The 20,322-nt window shown below is 33.9% G+C and overlaps 3 protein-coding genes across 4 annotated transcripts in view; 2 read left to right on the top strand and 1 right to left on the bottom strand.

Annotated features, from left to right (window-relative positions):
• The window catches only part of LOC111510431 (MOXD1 homolog 1), a 57,798-nt gene extending 56,928 nt beyond the window's left edge, over positions 1-870 (bottom strand). The window contains exon 1 of the mRNA XM_074174569.1: positions 759-870. The gene's annotated coding sequence lies outside the window, so the exon portion shown is untranslated. The remainder of the gene's footprint in view (positions 1-758) is intronic.
• A 1,916-nt stretch (positions 871-2,786) lies between these two features.
• LOC111510433 (protein takeout) lies at positions 2,787-9,773 on the top strand. The gene is made up of 3 exons (XM_023166351.2): positions 2,787-2,945; positions 4,171-4,536; positions 9,350-9,773. Exons 1-3 carry the CDS (start codon positions 2,888-2,890, stop codon positions 9,649-9,651), a joined length of 726 nt encoding a protein of 241 aa, XP_023022119.2. The 5' UTR covers positions 2,787-2,887; the 3' UTR covers positions 9,652-9,773.
• A 149-nt stretch (positions 9,774-9,922) lies between these two features.
• Positions 9,923-20,084, top strand: LOC111510430 (protein takeout). 2 transcript variants are annotated; one of them, XM_074174566.1, is made up of 3 exons: positions 9,923-10,960; positions 11,249-11,614; positions 19,462-20,084. In XM_074174566.1, the coding sequence occupies exons 1-3, from the start codon at positions 10,903-10,905 to the stop codon at positions 19,764-19,766; spliced, it is 729 nt and encodes a 242-aa protein (XP_074030667.1). In that variant the 5' UTR covers positions 9,923-10,902; the 3' UTR covers positions 19,767-20,084. The 2 variants fall into 2 exon arrangements, with proteins under 2 accessions (XP_074030667.1, XP_023022111.2); XM_023166343.2 differs by having other exon boundaries at positions 10,955-11,068.
• The last annotated feature ends 238 nt before the right edge of the window (positions 20,085-20,322 follow it).

Genomic DNA, 20,322 nt, shown 5'->3' with positions numbered 1-20,322 from the left:
GGATATTTTGAAGTAAAATCATAGTAAGTAAAATTCTCCGAAAAATATCCTGAGCAACAAATTAAGGAAACTATATCTAAGAGGGACTCGAGAGATTATTCGAGTATCAGTTCAGATATAATTTTGCATACAACCAATCAAATTACTTTAAAAAGTATCCTCATGAGTCACGGATTGACTATAAATAAATAAAATATGGAATTTTGCAATTGTTGTAAAATTCATGTCATATTATGTTATGTTACGATTGTTATTAATAATCATAAAATGGATTGCTTATGATTCCAGTATTGGAAAATGTTGCAATAGATCAGTGCGAAATTTATTGTACGTATATGCTGATCGATTATTAATTAGTGTTAACGATTATAGTTGGACATTGAATAAAATGTCGATATGAAGGCAATTGTTGATAAATAATGGTAGGTGCTTTATGGGGAAATACATTAGTTTGCAGATAACGTTACATAACGTGACATTATCTACCCTATAGCGATTCAGCTGGACGTGATTGCTTCCTCTCATTTATGCGGAATTGTTTGATTGCCATTTTCATTACTTCATACTGAATTAATTGACATCACTGCCAAGCATAACATTTTTCTTTTGTGTTCTTTATATTTTTCTTTCAAAATATCAATTGCCCATAGTGGAGGCATATATCTCAAAATTTCAGAATTTGCATAGACGAGTTGAGAGATTATAGAAAACATCACATTTATTATCGCCCAGAAAAATGAAGATAATTTGCAACTTACCATATAAGCGGACTGTGATAAGACCAAATTTGATATCAACAGTTGTGCGAATATTTTCATCAGGACTCATTTTCTAGCTTACATCTTCGTAAATGACAAGTTTGCTAAACCAATATCTGAAAATAAAAACTGCGATAAAAAGCGAATCAAACTTTTCCACAAAGTTTTGAAAGAATACTTGAAAATTCGAATGTGACTTTAGTCACAGTTGTCGACAAAAAATAGTTTACTAAATTATTGTCCTATCCAAAACAAAAAGTTGGAGGATGTTGGAGGCTGCTTCGTTATATGACAACGTTCAGTAAAATTTATCGACCGTTTTCAAAAAAAAAAAACAAAAAATAATTCATTGTCAAAGCAAGAGGCAGTGATAATCTATAATTTTTGGTTTTGTATTGTCTAAATAACTTTATTCAGTTGAATTCCTTCCTAATAACATCTAATGCCTCATTTTTGTTTTCGGCAAGTGAAATGAATGCTGCGAAATCGAACTTCTTGAAAAAAAATTATTGATTGATTCAAAATTTATGGACGAATAAATGAAATGAAAATGAATGATAATTTAAGTTTCTTGGAAATACTCAAAATTACTGGACGAGTTAGTTGTTATTTATTTTATTTTCAATTCATTTTTATTGAAGTTTGTATATATTTGACATTTTGCTTGTTTACGTCATTATCAATCCATGCTCATTTCAAGTCACAATAATACATTTGCTTCACTTCAATTAGCGTTCCTTTATTTCTTAAATTTTCATACTATTCGCTTATTTATTTTTGCGAATTTTTTTCTGTTTTAACTAACTTATCTGAATATTTCGGATTGTAATTTGTAGTAATTTCGATAATTCTAATACTCCATTAATTTTCATTTATTTTAATTATCTATTCCTTCAAGTCTCAATTCAACTACACTGTAGATCGATAGAGTGACACCTATCCGAAAACAACGACTACTCCCCAATCTAATACCACGAAGGGCGTTGGATTATATCCGACAGGTGTCAGTGCAGGACTGAAGTAATTCACATACATGCTATTGGCGATACAACTGCCGGAATCGATTTTCAATTATTGGAACCGGCACACTTGCAGACCGGTTTGGAGCTATTTGGTCTCTCGTCAGTGCAAGGTAATGTCAATCATCAGCATAGAGTCGAAGATTTCCCATAATTGAAAATTGAATTTCTTTCAGAGTTTCATTCCTCGAACTAGGCTGAAGCGAACGACAAACTAGAGGATTGAAGAAGATTTAAGGTAAAATTCACACTCATTCTGTACTGTAACTGTTAACCTAAAGGTATGTGAAAAATTTTCTAATAATCATATTGAAGATTTTGTAAATGAATGTACTCTCAATAAAAATACTTATGAGAGGCTATTGTTGTGCTATATGTTGTGCTGGAAATAAAAGACTCGACGTTCGGTTTTGTAAACAATTTTGAAATTTTATAACATATAAAACTTGATAGATGAAAAGCTGAGATTAAAAAACTATTTGTAAAATATCAACTCTTCACTTTTCCTAAAATGGAAATTTTGCTATTGTCCTGTTCCATGTTTTGTAAGGCGTTTAGTTAGAGAAGATCCATATGAATATTACTCACCAAATCGTTATTTTTTAACACCTCAGGTGTTAAAAAAATAACGATTTGGTGTTGGAAAAAACCCCAGTAATATTCATTACTACACCAAAGGTTCCAAACAATGGTGAAAGACCCCATCAATTGGATATTTTTTTATTTTTGAAAGATTTTTCTTTTTTTTTCTTTTTCAAAACAGTAAAAATAATACATTTTTGCAAGGTACCAATTATATGACATTTAGAATGATTTATTATTCGTATCGAAAAATAAATATGATAATTTTGCGAAAACATCCGTAAAAAAAGTATTACCGACGGCGACGTTTTGAATGATGTACAATTAAGATAAAAATTACAAAACAAGTTTTTGTTTTATATTGCACAATTTGATATTGAATATCCACTTTATTTATCGAAAAAGTTTCACTGTTAACGAAGGTTGTTTTTTTTCTAAAAGCACATCAAATATAGTAGGAATATTGCAGAACTTGATCGCAGTTAATAGCACAAGTTGAAGTGGTAAACATATTTAAACATATCGAAAATGCAAGTTGTTTATTTGGTAGCGTCGCTGATAGGCATTGCATTTTGCAAAAATTTACGTGAGTATCTTAGCGAATCGTGTTTTATAAATTGCGATGTTCAATTTTTTTGATATGATGCAGTGGTCTAGACTCAATTTGTAGATTGAAATCACCTTGAGAGTAAATTGAATACATAATTAGACAAAACAAGTGTTCCTGTCTCAATATGAGTAGATATCGAACCACTAAATTGTTTTCAAAACAATCTGCAAATCCGAGTGATTTCATAAATTTATATATTCTCAAGTTGCCATGAGTTATGAATAGATTGTTAATATTGAAGATAATTTTTGATAAGCTCCTCTAAAAGACTGTGAAAATAATTGAAAAACTATTTCAAATTAAGAATAACAACTTAACTTTGTTCATTATGGTTCAATGCATAATAGACTTCGAGATAAAAAAGAATATTCACCAAGCTTTGTAAACACACATTGATGTGTGTTTACAAAGCTTGGTGATGAAAATTGATAAAAATCCATATTGAAACTAATTAATCCACTTTATTGTATGATTTTTACTATAAAGGTTTTTACAAAAACCGCTTTCTCGAGTGTAAAGCTATTGTATAGCAAAACATGTGTCGCGGTTTTTGTAAAACCCTTTATAATGAATATTATACAATAAAGTGGATTAATTAGTTTTTTTTGTAAACACACTTAGAAAAAATAGGTGGCTCGTGATACAGTAAATACATTTACAGAAAAATCTTTTCAACATTTGACCCTGTAGGTATGATATTAATCGAGGTGTAAGCCGATTCAGTCTCGCCAACATAATTTTTATATCTCTTCTGTCACCAATGAGGAATTTTGGTGGATCCAATGGTATCGGACTGATTGAATAAGAAATATTTTCTGTAGCATTTTCAGTTTCGTAGGAAATTATCCCAACTTTGGATTTTCAAATAGAACATCCTTTATTTTTTACTGGAGTTCTATCCTAACACAAAACCGTTATTTTTGACACCTCGACATGTGTTCGTTTGGAATTCCAAAGCTGGAATAATTTCCTGTAAAACTGAAAATGCTACAAAAAATATTTTTGATCCAGCACTTCATCCAAATTATGATACCACTGTAACCACCGAAATTTCCCATGGATAACAGGAGAGTCAAAAAATTTATGAGGGCGAGCCTGAATCGGTTCACCAGGTATATTCGGTTCACCAGGTATATTGTAAAGATTACTTAACAACTGAAAAAAAATTGGTTTGCACGTTTTGATTACGTCTTCGTTTCAGCATCTTTCTTAGAAATATGCAGCAGATCGGATCCCAAAATTTTAGAATGCTTGCACAGAAACATAGACACGTTGCGCCCCATGTTCCTCGAAGGTGTTCCAGAACTTCAAATACCTTCGTTGAATCCTCTCCTTATCGATACAGTCACTTTTGGAGACGATGCCGGTATCAAGGTAGAATTCACGAACCTTCGGATCTATCAATTGAATAATTTCACCATCGAAAAATTAGATCTCGATTTGGATAATTTCAAACTGGACTTGACACTTACGTTTCCTAGATTGAGGATACTGGCAGATTGTCATATCACAGGAAAATTTTTGGGTTTGGAGTTAGATGGCAGAGGCCCAGCCGATGGAAATTATAGTGAGTCATATGATACAATTTTTATAAAAATATTTCAATCTCGGTTACGACACCGCCTGGGAATTACACACATCGGAAAAGTCTAGGGATATTTTTATAACATACTAAATATCATAAAAATAAATGCATGAGGTCGTTTAATTTCGATTGAATTGGTACACTCGACCAACCTGTAGATTTCTATGGGTTGAACAAAGCCTGCAAAAACGGTAACTAATCTTTTATTAAGTTTTTTACAAACTGTAGGTTTTCGGCTAAAATGAATAATCTGAAAGTGTCGAGTTTGTACATTCTATGCAATTCTTGCTCAGCAATTAAACTGGAAATATTGACCTTTAACATGGAACGCCATCACTTACCATTGGCTGAGATGAATAGAGCTGTAGGGCTTCTTCAAGGTGGCATGCGACAAAATGATGTAGCTCTTCGTTTGGGGGTCTCCCAAAGTGTAATCAGTCAATTGTGGCGGCGTTTCCGTGAAACTGGCAGTCCAGCCGAACAACATCCAGGGCGAGGACGCGCTACAACTGCAGTTCAAGACCGATTTTTGGTCTTAACCGCAAGAAGATAACAGACAATCACAGCACCTGAGTTGGTTAACGTGTTGCAGCAGACGCACCAGGTAACCATTGATCGTGAAACTGTCAGAAATCGACTGCATGAAGCAGATCTCCACAACAGAAGGCCACTTAGATGTCCACCTTTGTCGAGAGGCAATCGCAGTAGAAGATTAGAGTGGTGTCAAGAACATCAAAACTGGGATGCAAATGATTGGGCCACAGTTTTGTTTACAGACGAATCCAGACTTGGATTTCATCCAGATTCTCGTCGAGTAAGACTGTGGAGACGACCTGGAAATAATGAACGTTTGAGACACGTCCAGGAAGTCCACACATACAGAGGTGGTACAGTAATGCTATGGGGCGGAATCATGATCGGCGGCAGAACCGATCTCGTTTTTCCAAATCGCTCCCTCACAGTTCGACAGTACCTCGACACCGTTCTTCTACCTATCGTCCGTCCGTTTGCTGGTGCTGTTGGAGAAAACTTCCACCTAATGCACAATAATGCTCGTCCACATGTCGCGCGTCTAGTGACTCACCGACTCACCAACGAAGGAGTTGATGTATTGCCATGGCCAGCACAATCATCGGACCTGAATTCCATCGAGCATGTGTGGGACATGCTTCAACGAAGAATTACTCCGCATATGGGGAACATTCACACAACGTTTCAATTGAGAGAGCTTTTAATCGCTGAATGGGCAAATGTACCTCAACAAGACATTGACAATCTCATTTTGTCGATGCACGATAGATGTAGGGCCGTAATAAATCAGCATGGAGGCCATACTTTGTACTGATTCCAATATTTTTTGTATTATGATTTTTTTTCGGGGTGCCAAAGAAGAGCCATATATTTTTTTAGTTTTGCTTATATGCGCACTCAGTATTTTTGACCATTTAATAAATTTTGTTGTAAGTTACATTCGTTTAATAATCACCCGTCAACTTTTTTTCCCTAAAGCGATCTAAAAAAAAATTATTGCCATTTTTAAAAATATCCCTAGACTTTTCCGATGTGTGTATTAAGTGTTCAGTTAAGTTATTAGTTGAGTTATATTATTTTTTATATATTGTATCGAAGTATTGATGTCGAGCCATAATAACAAGGCCCGACCATTTCCATGTTCAGCAGTAGATTTAGTCTACAGTACATGCATGATGATTCTTATTATTTACACTCGTTTATTAAATATTGTAGGAAGTGAATAGAGTTATCGGTAGATTTCAACTCTCAAACAGTAGAATAGTAGGTCAAGTGCCGAAAACAGGAGATCTTCTGCAGAAACAGTAAACTTAGCAACACTGAATATAGTGGATATTTCTCAGTATAATTGCATTACAACTCCGTTGTGAAAAATTCTTCTCACTTGCTGCATTTTGAATAATACTGCGATGGATATTGCTGATTTAACTTCTATCATGACATAACAATTATTCATGGTCGCACAATCCCATATTTTTTTTAAGGACAAAACACAAGCACTACAGGAAAATCTTCAAGGCGCTCTAAGAGTGGTGCCTATGCAAAAGTAGCGATTCACATTGGATTTGAATCGCTGGAGATTGAATCCATTTGGAAAAACGTTCTCAGAAAGTTTATTCCATATAAACCCAGTTCTCCAGAAGAAAGAGTTCTTGAACAGTGAAGTTTGAAGTGTACCTCAAAATAATGAGCAGCAACAGTTCGTTGAGTATATCTGATATGTACCGCTCTTGATGAAATCAAATGAAATCCAGCAACTTCATGGTATGTTTGAGGGCAGAGCTCCATACATGAGAACAATACTCCAAAGAAGGTCTTTGGAGTATTGTTCCAATAGTTAATCTGCTATTCTTGATTTATGAATAGTGCAACTAACATGTTTTGCGTTACTTTGATTTATATAAACGTTTTATAAAAAAGTTAAAACCGGAATTTCTGAAATGACCTCGTCCAATTTGTGATCGTCGAGACATTATGAAATCAGCTAATAATAAATAACAGTATATTTTTCGATCAACCCAGTGGATTTAGTTACAGACTTCAAGATAAATACCAAAATTTTATAGGTGTACGATTGTAAGTATGTTTGTATGTCCACGCATTTCTTTGAAACAAAATCTGATTCGAACCATTTTTCTTTGTTTTACAAAGTATGTTTGAAAAAAAAAACAATTTTAATTTTTCTCAAAAAATATTTATTTATTCATCAATTTTTATTACGTCCTCTTCAACGTATTCCCGCTCCAGATATAATGGTAGCATTTTTTCCAATCTTCAAAGCAGTGGTATGATATGCACTTTCGTATTCTCAGCGATTCGATTTTTATCTTCTCAATCGTCACAAAACGCTTTCCTTTCATGTGTCTCTTCAATTTTGGAAACAGGAAAAAATCGCAGGTGGCCTAATATGGTGAAAACAGTGGTTGAGGTATGATTACTGTGTTATAAACTAGCAACGACGAGTGAGCAGGTGCATTATACTGATGCAAAAACCATGAATGGTTTTTCCACAATACCGGACGTTTTTTTCGTATTACTTCTCGCAACCGGCGCATCATAACTTCAAAATTCCTTATTGACAGTACGACCATGTGGCAGGAAACTCCTGATGCACTGCGCTGGGGTAATCGAAGAAAACGTAGAGCAAAACCTTGACATTTCCAGTTTTGGCTCTTCTGGGCTTTTCCACTGGGACGATTGGACTTTGGTTTCGATGTCATAACCATATACCTATGATTCATTACCAGTTATGATCCTTTTGAGCAAAACTGAATCGTCGTTGACGTCATTCTACAATTCCTGAGCGATGCTCATGCGACGGTTTTTTTGGTAAACATTCAGAAATTTTCTAACGAACTTCAAAATTTCAGAAAAATTACAAAACTGAATAAAACTGGCCGATACCCAATGAAAATCCAAATTAAATTGCATAACACGAGTCAATCGATATGCCGACATCCTCAGCAACTTTTTCAATAGTCATTCGACGATTCTTCATAATAATTTTCTTCAGTTTCTCAATATTGTTATCGGATGTTGATGCGCTGGGGCGGCCAAGGCAAGCGTTGTCATTTACATATTATCGGCTTTCTGTGAAAACTTGACCACTTCTAAACATTTTTCTGACTCGGAGCACAATCATCATATCTCACTATCAACGTTTCAAGTATTTTTGAGCACCTAATTCCATTTTTCACACAAAATTTGATATACATTCTTTGATACATTTTTTCTATAGCAGAAAATCGCCGTACACAAAAACACTTCTAACTTCTATGCCTCTAATCAAGAAGCTGAACAGCTAAAATAGCTGAAACTGTGAATATAATTTTACTAATCCAATGTCGTAGCCCGCGAAATTTGAACATTCATCTTGTTTTTTGAACAGACCTCGTACATTCACTTCGCGTCAGGAGAAACAGTGCATATTTCTTCAAAACTGGTACGATAGTTTTTTAAGTTTTCAAGATATGAACTAATACGTATAAATATGATTACCTCATTGCTAACTAAAAATTACAAAACGAAATGTAATTAAAAAAAATTAATCGACTTCTGAAAATTGAAAATATCATGTTGAAATCGATGCCAGCACTTCAGAAAAGTATCTATCAAATAAATATAGTTTAAAAAAACTAAAAAACACGCTTTTGAAGAACATCGAACTATAAAGTAGAAAGTAATTTTTTTAAATAAGCTTAAAACAACAAGTTGGAGACTTGCTGTCTCTGTTGGAGCGCCAATTAATTTGTATTGTTGTTTTTATTTTATTTTTATCGTTGTTTTAATAAAATGTTCAAAGCTTTAAAATGTATCTTCCGTTTCGTTCAAAACTTTTTTCTGTACCGAATCACGGGTAATTGTAAATATTTATATATTTCATCTGTAGTACATAATTTCGCTAACACTTATAAGTCTCAAAATATGTTTTTTATTTTGATTTTCTTTTAAACGTATAGCGGCATCTGCCCGCAAAGAGATCAAGTAATAATTGATAGTTACTTACAGCGCCATCTGCCAGCGAATAGATCAAGAAATATCAATGAGGTTACGTACAGCGCCATCTGCCCGCGAATAGATCAAGCAATACTGCTGATAATTCTGTCAATACAGAATCCGAGCTTGAGAGGTGAAGCTAATATAAATCGTGTAAAAATATGAAATTATGAACTATGCTGGCACTCACCTCAAAAAAATATAACACACGATAAATGTTTTCGTTACCATCATTTTCGAAAAATCATTTGATTTCTTTTATTTCCAGCCGATGTTAGAGGACACTTCAAAGGGGAAGGATCACGAATAAATACAAACGGGAAGGACTACGTCAACATAGACAAAACCTTGGTCGACATGGAAATCGGAAAGGCGCATCTCTATTTCGATCGCATTTTTGGAGACCAAGAAGACCTCAACGCCAACACGAATAAATTGATCAACGACAACATAAAGGCGTTCATCAAAGAACTGAAACCAGTCGTAGCTAAAATCGTAGAAGAATTCATAGGAGGGATCACCAAGAGACTGTTCAAGAAGTACCCCTTCGATGATTTGTTCAAACCTTGAGAGACATGGGTTTGTTTAAAATGAATTGTATGAAGCTGATACATAATTAATATTTTAATCTTTTATGTTCATTATTTTTGTTCGATGTGGATTTTATATAAAATTATACTGCTGAAAATCAACTATTCAACGATACAAAGATAATAATACTCAGCAATTCTCTTGGTCTATTTCAGATTTGAAATTCATGTTCAATAGTTGAAAAGTTCCGATAGCTCTTTGGATTTAGAATGACGCATAGAAAAATGTGTTTTGATGTCTTCACAGCAATTTTTATTGATTATCAATACTTGAGGAATGGAAATTAAAGAAAATCAGAATGAAGAAATCCCATCTACCGTGACTCTATATTCATAATATAAATTTAACGACGAAAATAGGGCTCCTTGCGCTCGTTACCGCATGATCGACCCTAAAGGCAATTTATCACAAGAAATAATGTTTATAGTATTGCACATCAATTCAATAATTTGAATCAATTATCTTTTAATCACATTCATATCTTTTACAGTTTGAATTATGTACGTGCTTTAAATAATTTTTATATGACACGCGTTCCGTTTTATATATTTCCGTTGTTTTTATTGCATAACGATTTTAGGGGATAGTACCTGATGAAAATCCATAACTTATTCAAGTTACACTTTATTGAGGGATTTTCAGTGAACAGTAAAAACATGCCTGAAGAAGCTACTGTACAGTGAAACACCTGTTGCGTTTTTGTGATCAGGAATAACATATCTCAGTTTGGTAGGTGTACAAAGTATCGATTTTCGATGCTTAATATATCAACGTACACGCAAAGTCACTTTAAAAAAATATATTTCAAGTACAAACTGTGAAAATTCAAAATTACAGAGATGTTAACTGTATGAAATCTAGCAACTGACTGATGAAGTCAGTCAATAAGCGTATCGTATTGAAAAATGGTTGATGTACAAAGTCGTCAAATGAAAAAAAAATAATTCAATCTTTTTTCTCAGTGTATTTTGTGGATGTGTATAACTCAACAGCCGTGTCGAAATTACTGGACATTTCAAAATTAACTGATTTATAGTGGCATACTAAATTTACCCAATAATAGGTTCCTACACTGTAAATAGGTGACAGAAAGCTTTTGCAAAAAAAATATGGTTTTCAGTCAAAGTTCAATCGCTACGCATATCCATCAAAACATTGGAAATGGCTTTTTAATTTCAGTTGTTACATTAATTTTGTTGAAACAGGTTGTATTCAAATTGAAAGGAAACAATGAGTGTGACATTTTTAATAACGTTACTGATAAGTATAACATCAAGCAAACATTTGCGTGAGTATAGAAACTGGAAAATTAGTTTCGTGATTTTATTTTTCCACTGAACAAGTGCTTCAAAACAGATTATTGAGCATAAAGTTTAAGATAGCATCAACTAATTAGGTATTACTACAATGTAGTGACATTTTATTTTTATATTTGGAATGTCTTATTGAAGTTGTACCCATTCGGTAACCAAAATACATTTCTAATCGTATTAAGGGTAATTCGGAATTCTAAAAAAAATAAAAAAATTGTTCGTGCAGCCCGAAGAACGTAATCTGATTTTTTAATTTCCAACAGCATCTTTCGTGGAAGTTTGTCATAGATCTGACCCGACGTTGGGAGAATGTGTCTTCAAAAATATCGACAGGCTAAGACCGAGATTACTCAAAGGCATTCCTGAACTTTCAATACCTTCTTTCGAACCACTAATTTTCACGAAAGCCGCACTCAAAATGGGAAAAGATTTTTCCGCTGAATTTTCCGATATCAAAATATACGGTGCTGAAAATTTTGTTCTCGAAACACTGGATTGTGATGTGGATAATTTGAGATTCGGAATTATAGCACAATTTCCCGAACTGATTACAACGGCAAAGTACAGGGTGAAGGGAAAAATTATGATTCTGCAGCTGAACAGTGAAGGATACCTCGAAGGGAATTACAGTAAGTTTTTCTCTCTTTCAATACCGTGTGCTGGCCAAATTAAATTATAACAATAATAGTTTTTCACTTAATAACGTCGAAGTACGAGATTGAGGATGATTGTGTTTTATATAAGTGAAATTTCATATTGTAACGCTTTCATATACTAAATTATGTGACTTTGCTATAAATTATATCTGATTCAATTTCATAACGAATGTTTGAAGTACGTGAATTGTCGTCCAGTTTGTATCTGAAAGTAACTTCTATGCATGATCTACACATCTTTGTAAAAGTTCATTTTGAACATGAATCCTTTTTTTCTTCCTTTGAAACATTTCCACAATATTTTGTATAAAGATGGAGACGTGAACGCCCGAAGGCTTTTTTTCCAATGGAAATTTATGCATAAAAATTTGATAATAGTAAAAACAATACGTATTTCAGTACATTTCTGAAGTCGCCCCTCAACTCTTTATAATTGAGAAGTGTAAAAGTCGTTGATACATAAAAAGTGGTTTTAGACAATTCGCTGGAAGTAAAAAATATGCATTCCAGCATTTTTCCGAAAATATTGCTGCCAGTAACTTAACAGTTAGGCTGAAAACTTCGCTAACATAGTTACAAAATAGGCCACATTCGATGATGACCTACCTCTTTATCGACGATGAATTTTTTCCCAGCGAGCATTCTCTTGAGGTCTGAGAACAGGCAAAGGTCCCTGGGGGCAGGTCTGGAGAATACGGTGGATGTGGAAGCAATTAGAAGCCCAATTCATTCAATTTTGCTATCGTTTTAATTGATTTGTGACACGGTGCATTGTTTTGATGAAACAGCATTTTCTTTTTCTTCAAATGACAGCTTACGCGTACCCAAATATTTATGCACTTTATGTCCAACACGTTTCTTTGATATGTTTGATATATTTGGACTATTTTCAACTAATAATCCAACAGCTGTGAATTTTGTACACGTGTTTTTTGAAGGTTAAGGTTAACTGAAAATGATATGGCGCTAGTAGCGCCATCTTTGTGTTAGCCTACGAACTATTCAGCCCTACCTTATAAAGTGTTGCCAAAACAAGTACATATTGGTTGAACTGTAAAAAAGTAATCAATTCTTATAGTCACGTTAGGGCGTAATCACACGTCTTGAGTCTACGAATCCTATCCTATAGGTAAAACATGTGGCTTGGCTGTTTCTTAATCCAGTACCTATTGGCACATTACTAACGAATAGTGAATGAATACCTGACAAAATAACTCATTGGAGTGTCTACATGATTTCTATGAAAGAGCCAAGCTAAATGTTTCAACTAAGAGAAGGGTTTGTAGAGTCCAGTCGTGTCTATACATCCTTTCTCAAACAGTTTGGCTCAATATTAGATCAGATAATTCACTAATAGTGCAAGCAATATGTATTCGTCTTGACAATACTTTACATGAAAATGTTTTTGGCGAAATAATTTTATCTCCCAATAAAATTACACTACTATTTCTTCTCACTACCAATAACCTAACTCGAATAAGACCAAAATACGTGTAAGTATTTTGTAGAATTTCAATTGATCAAAAAATGAATTTCCTCATGTTTATTTCTCATTGCCGTAGATTATATTGAGGACAATGAGAAAAGGGGAACAATATTTAAAATATAAAGAAATACCCAACACAGATATTTCTTAGTTGAAACAAAACTACTACTTTTTCTATGATTCTATAATTGTAGAAGTGACAGAATAAAAAATAAACCCTAAGGTACCAAAATAAATATTTTATCATATATCTTTCGCAACATCTTTGATGTTATTCTTCGAAGATTATTGCAATTGTAAAGACGGCATCTACGGAATCAATGAGGCTGAATAAAAAACCGTTCTATATCTCTCCGTAACTTTGAATTGAAGCTTGGTTTTGCGAAATACCACTGCAGAGGACCGAAATTACTCTATTCGTCACCGATGAATGAAGATCTTTATGTCCATCGCTAATAGCTTTCGTACGAGATGTCGTCTACTGGCAGGATTGTTCTTATCGAGGCGCCTAATTCTAAAGGTATATTCGCGATCCAGCCGGGTACCATTAAGGCTGATGAAAATCAGAAGTTCATTTAAAGTATGTAATAGCAATTGAAGATTAAGATTTTGTATTTTGAAATTATCGTAAGAGTGAGTTTGCACAATGTAATTGTTTTTGTAGCAGTTTTTGGAGAATGAATGTATATGCGTTGTTGATAAATGATTTCTATTAAAGTATATAAAATCATGTTGATTTGTGTGGCATTTAAATTTCATTAGCTAGGCTTGACTCTTGCATTAATAGTAAAGATAAGGTAACCTCGAACAAAGTTGAAGTGACACGACTTAACTCAAACACATTTTTTTAGTTGAGTACCGCTAGTATAAATATAGTGGTAACTCGTCAAAGAATTATTATCTAAAAATTGTTTTTTTACCATATCATTGTCTTTACACAACATAACCGGAATACTGTAATGAATAGAGGAATATTTACCTACAAAAGGTTCGCGTGTTCCAGATTGTTTATATGTTATAAAGCACGGTTGGTCGTAATTGAAATATAAAATGCACAGTTCCTTTTCCTCCGCGCCTGCCAGTATTCCAAAAATGAATATAGTTTACAAAAACTAAAAAACACGCTTTTAAAGAACATCGAACTAAAAAGTTGAAAATATGTTTTTTAAAATAAGCTTAAAACAATAACGAATGAAAAATACTAGTTTTATTGTGAAAAAAGCGACGTGCGATTGATATATAAAAATATGGCACAAAGCGCCCACGCTTTGGTCATGATAATACTAGTATTTTTCGATCGTTATTGTTTTAAGCTAATTAAAAAAAATCTTTTTAACTTTTTAGTTAGATGTTCTTTAAAAGCGTGTGATTTTCAGGCTCCCTCTCCAGAATCGAAAAATATCAATGATCATTTTTCTAAACAATATACGGCTGATTGATACAAAGTTTAGATAAATTATATATAGTTTAAAAATACAAAAAAAATACGCTTTTATAGCATAGGAAACTCAAAAATGAAAAATAAATACAGGGTGTTCCTTAAACACATGCTAATATTTAAGGAGGTAATTTTTAGACCCATTTTAAGGAAAAAACGTCCTATGGACGTATGTCCTAAACGCCTTAACTTTTGAGATACATGGTGGCAAAGTTTTCAAAAATAATCAGTTTTTCAATAATAACTGAGATAATTTTGTAGACATCTTTGGCATATTTGGTACATATGTTCCATGCCTCAAGGCGCATTTTCTTATGTACAATTTTCTAAATTTTCTCTGCCAGTGGCGTACGTACGAGTTTTGAAATGTATATTTTAGGCGAAAAAAATACTACGCTACTGCTTTATCTTGAATTAAAAATCATTTCTGAAATCTCCATACATTTTTGAGCACATTTGATCTGCTGGGTTTCCTTTGTCCGACGCATGGTTTTCGCTCAAAAAATTAAAAATCGCTTAAAAATCTGATGCGGTATCGTGCATCGACTGAAAGCAAACTAAGAGATCAGATTTGTTGCAAAATAATTGAGGATCTAAAAGGTATTTGTTTGTTGTCAGATGCCCTGTCTCAATTAAAATTACGTCATAACGCAGCACCGCTTAATAATTTTTGAAAACATGAATTTAGTTATCCTGGAATAAATGACGTGTAGCAGAATTTATTTACTGCACCTCTTGGAAATATGGAGTTTGTCGAAATATGATTTCTTTCAAAGATTAAAAGCAGAAAAAACAGCGTACCCACCATAGCAATAAAAAACGAATTCTCTGTATGTACAAACGTCAGTAGCTAATATTGATGTTGGTTTAAAGTAAGGTGTTGGTGTTTTGATTGATTTTGAAGTGTTATTGAAGTTATTTTGGTAGTCCGCTATTTTTCTGAATATCAGTAAATATGGTAAATTATACGAATGCGGAAATGGCGCAAATGCATAACGTATATGGCCTTGCCGATGGTAATGCAACAGAAGCCAGGCGCATTTATCAGGAAAGATATCCTAATCGTGCCTTACCAGATAGCCGAACCTTTTCAAATATTCATCGGTGACTTGGGGAAACTGGTAGTTTCAAGAAAGGGATTCCGGAAGGTAGACCTCGTGTAGTAAAAACTCCTGGAATTGAGGAAGCGGTGCTGCAAGAAATTGAGGAACATCCTGAGACGAGTACGAGGAAGATCGCTAGAACTCTGGATATTTGTCATCAAATTGTTTGGCGTATTTTGGTTGATTTTTTGTTGTACCCATACCATATTTCAAGAGTACAGGCATTACTCCCCAGAGATTTTCCAAAGCGTGTGAACTTCAGTCAGTGGTATCTACAAAGTATTGCACTAAATCCGCAGTTTGAGACACAAATTTTGTTCACAGACGAAGCAAATTTTTCTCGGAATGCCATTCAAAATTTCCATAACAATCATGTGTGGGCTGAAGAAAATCCCTATGCAATAACCGAAACCCATTTCCAACACCAATTTTCGGTTAATGTATGGGCAGGAATTATAGGTGATCATCTAATAGGCCCATTTTTTCTTCCAGGACGCCTTGATGGTCGTTCTTATTTACACTTTCTCGAAGAAGACTTACCTGGGTTATTGCCACTTGCGTTAAGGAATCGAATATGGTACATGCACGATGGCACCCCTGCTCATTTCAGTGTAATTGTCCGAAACCATTTAAATACAGTTTATCCTAATCGTTGGATAGGTCGCGGCGGACCTCAGCAATGGCCAGCAAGATCCCCCGATCTCAACAGTTTAGATTTTTTTATGGGGTCACCATAAAACTCTTGTGTATAAAACTCCCTTTGATACTTTAGAAGATTTAAGAGAGTGAATAGTTGCCTCGTGTAAAACTATACGAAATACGCCGGGAATATTTGAACGGGTGCGTAATTCCATGCGTAGAAGGGCGGAAGCATGCATACTAAGTGCAGGTGGCCACTTCCAACAATTTTTATAATCAGTTTTGGTATTATTACTAATTTACAAATTTGTGCTATTCGTTTAGACTTACTGTCACAAAATAAAATAAAACTCGTTTTTGTGAAAATTTTTTTTTTTGCAGATTATGTTTTCAAATATCATTAGGGAAATGGTAATGCGTTATGAAGCAATTTTCAGATTCTCATTCATTTTAGAATTGATCTAATTTTTCAATTTGCTTTCTGTCGATTTTTATTTTTTTGAGTGAAAATCATGCGTCGGACAAAGAAATGCCAAGAGATCAAATTTTCTCAAAAATAAATGTGGATTTTAAAAATGATTTTATTTTGAAAAGAAAGCATTGGCATAGTACTTTTTCCCCAAAAATATTCAATGCGAAACCCGTAGGGATGCCACTGTTTGAAAAAATACAAATTTGTGTATATCAGAAAATGCGCCTTGAGGCATGGAACATATGTACCACATATGCCAAAGATGTCTACAAAATTATCTCAGTTATTATTGAAAAACTGATTATTTTTGAAAACGTTGCCACCCTGTATCTCAAAAGTTAAGGCGTTTAGGACATACGTCCATAGGAAGTTTTTTTCTTAAAATGGGTCTAAGAATTACCTCCTTAAATATTAGCATGTGTTTAAGGAACACCCTGTATAGTTAAACAAAAAAATAAAAAACACGCTTTTAAAGAACATCGAATTAAAAAGTTAAAAATATTGTTTTTAAATAAGCTCAAACCAATAACGAACGAAAAATACTAGTATTATTGTGAAAAAGCGTAGTATTTTTCGTTCGTTATTGGTTTGAGCTTATTTTTAAAAAATAAATATTTTCAACTTTTCAGTTCCATGTTCTTTGAAATCGTGTTTTTTAGAAATTAGATAATTCTGACTATTCATTCAGGAGACTTATCAAGTCCTATTTACCATCATTGAGGAAAAGAAAATCTATAGATACTTATGATTACTTGATATCATTTTGTGATTATCCAAAATTAAAATAATAATATATTTTTGGAAAATTGTTTATGCATTTGCTGTTTTTTTGTAAGGAGTTAGTTATATGGAAGAGCAACTAAGTTGAATTTCGCCTACATTTTTTATAATGCAATCTAAATCCTTTATTATTCTTATTATTATTATTATATAGACATTCAATGACCCGGTGGTATGATCCCAGGAAGTGGAAATGTGCTGCGTAATTGGTCGCTTTCAGTTTAGTCAAAATGAGCTAGGTGTTACTGATATTGATTTTGCGGTGGCGAAGGGAGCTCAACGATTTCGAAAATTTCTTGGAGAGCAGGGTCCCCGAACTTCTTATGTGTTTATGTAAATTTCCTAGAAAATTTGAACCCTATTTCTGTTTCCTAATATAGGCGAAAAAGAAATGTTATTCTCCACAGCAAGGAAAAATTTAAAAAGAAATACAAGTGAAAATCTGAAAGAGCCGATTTTTTTTTCAAAATAGCAACGGATGCGTAAAAAGAGGAACTGTGCATTTTGAACACTTAATAACCATCCTAGAACTTTTGTAAGTAAACCCGTTTTACTTGAAGAGTCCAATTTTTGTATTCAAAATTCATTCTTATTAACCCTTTTATCATTGACTGTTACTGTAATGAGCTCGCTAAGTTGAAATTACAGACTTTCAATTCAATTTCATTGGATAATTTAGGAAACACTTGCTACATGAATAGCATTTTACAAGTGTTGTTCATGACGAAGAATTTCAAGAACGAAGTTTTAATGATGAACGAGAACGGGAATGTTTCCTACTTATTCATCAAACTCAAACAACTGTTCATGCAGCTGCAGTTTCGTAAGAAGGTATCATCTTTCCCTCCAACCGATTTCCTAGAGTCTTTGAAGTCCACTAGATACTCGTTAGGACAACAAGAGGATTGTTCCAAATTCTTGGGCTTTTTGTTGAATACTCTTCGTGAGCAAAACAATAGCAAAATCAATACTCCTGACCGCTCTGGACTGAATGATTCCGTACAACCCATCTCGTCTTGTGTTTGTAAATCCTCACTTGTTAACTTTGTGGTAAATGTTCAAGAAATACCGAAAACTTATGTGAATTTCTGGAACTCCATCTAGCTTTTCCTAATATGACTAATAACCAGTCCGTGCAAAGCTTATTGTTAAATCATCTAAAAAAGGAATTTTTAACAGGTGATGATCGACTATATTGTCAAACATGCGCCAAACTAACTGACTGTTATAAGGAAACAAGTATAGCTGAGGCACCAGTCAATCTAATAATAACATTGACGATCTTCAAACAAGACTCAACCTCTAATGGAAGCAAGAAACTCTTTGGAAGGTTCGAAATAGATGAACATTTCAATCTAGCAGACCACTATTATATTCATGCAGTCATTGTTCACTGTGGTTCTGGCCTCGAATTTGGTCATTATTACCCCTTGGTCAAAGAAGAAACGGACTGGTTTAAGTTTGACGATAGTCGTGTCACGAAATGTTCTGGCGATGCATTGAATTTATTGGAGCCTCTGGAGACACCCTACATTTTGTTTTATAAGAGAGAGGACATTGTTAGATCAAGATCTTCAGTTGATGTGGTGCTGCAGGTTTTTCCGGGTTTTCCTGCAGCTGAAAAAGCAAATGCGCCACTGGAATCAATTAAGTCGCCCCGGAGCGCCAATTAATTTTTATTGTTGTTTTTATTTTATTTTTATCGTTGTTTTAATAAAATTTTCATTACAAATTGACAAAAATAATAAATTTAATTGTTACAAAAGTACTGAAATTTGCCCACAAAGCCAGCTTTGGAGTAGTTATCTAATGATCTGACAATGCTGAATCTGATAGCAACTGCTTTATTGATGTCATATAAACCGTTTCAGTTTTCTTATTGATGAATTTTGCAATTTTTAGCAAACATCAGAGCACAATTCAAGACAAAAAGCGAATTCCACATGAAAAACGGGAAGAAGCACCTCAAAGTACACAACGCGACCACCTCAGTGGAGATCGGCCACAGCAACATCTACTTCGACAGAATCTTCGGGGATAACGAGGCTCTCAACACACAAGTCAACAAGCTTTTCAACGACAATGATGGAGCTCTCATATCGGAGTTGAAAACCTTAATGAATGCCCTTCTCAAAGAGCTCGATTTAGGAATCGTCGATGGACTGTACGACAAATATTCATTCGATGATTTATTTCCCAATCCATGATGGGGTATTGTTTGTTGAAAATCGCGAAGGTGGTGGGTGCACTCTTGGCCTTTATCGGTTTGATTTTAACTGCATATTAAACCATAATGGAAAACGAGTATGAGAACAGTTTTGATGGAGATGATAATATGAGAACAGTCCCTTGTGGAATAATGTGTTCATTGTTCTTGAGAAATTAGTTATCGAAGACCACAGATCACTGCTACTTCTTATAGGCTAGTTGTGTATTTGATGATTGCAACTGATAAGTTCATTAAAATATGGTACTGTTTGCCCAATAAGTATTTCAACAATAAAAATCATTGAAAACTACAATAATCTGTTCTTTACCATCAACCAATTTAAAGCCTCATCCATTGTTTGAACTATAGTGTATTTGCTGGACTTTAATCATATTCGCATGCTTCTGTTTTGAAGTTTTTGAAGCACCGATTATACTATTACCATCAAGCAAAGAAAGTAAAGTCGCACAATAATCAAACCGCGGTTGTATTATGAATCGTTATACTGTTAATTTAGATGACGACTGATCCGTGCGAAGGAAAACATTTTTGTG

The sequence above is a fragment of the Leptinotarsa decemlineata genome, unplaced genomic scaffold (assembly GCF_025532065.1).
Source record: "Leptinotarsa decemlineata unplaced genomic scaffold, Ldec_3_MD MMD2_tig00000591_RagTag_RagTag, whole genome shotgun sequence".
Taxonomy (NCBI): Eukaryota; Metazoa; Arthropoda; class Insecta; order Coleoptera; family Chrysomelidae; genus Leptinotarsa; species Leptinotarsa decemlineata.
Note: the sequence above shows the minus strand (reverse complement) of the source record. Positions and strands in the feature narration are given on the sequence as shown.

Coding starts and splice junctions, on each gene's coding strand:
- LOC111510433 (XM_023166351.2), top strand. CDS start 2,888: ATGCAAGTTGTTTATTTGGTAGCGTCGCTGATAGGCATTGCATTTTGC. Junction 2,946..4,170: donor TGCATTTTGCAAAAATTTAC/GTGAGTATCTTA, acceptor TCTTCGTTTCAG/CATCTTTCTTAGAAATATGC. Junction 4,537..9,349: donor CCCAGCCGATGGAAATTATA/GTGAGTCATATG, acceptor TTTTATTTCCAG/CCGATGTTAGAGGACACTTC.
- LOC111510430 (XM_074174566.1), top strand. CDS start 10,903: ATGAGTGTGACATTTTTAATAACGTTACTGATAAGTATAACATCAAGC. Junction 10,961..11,248: donor AACATCAAGCAAACATTTGC/GTGAGTATAGAA, acceptor AATTTCCAACAG/CATCTTTCGTGGAAGTTTGT. Junction 11,615..19,461: donor ATACCTCGAAGGGAATTACA/GTAAGTTTTTCT, acceptor TGCAATTTTTAG/CAAACATCAGAGCACAATTC.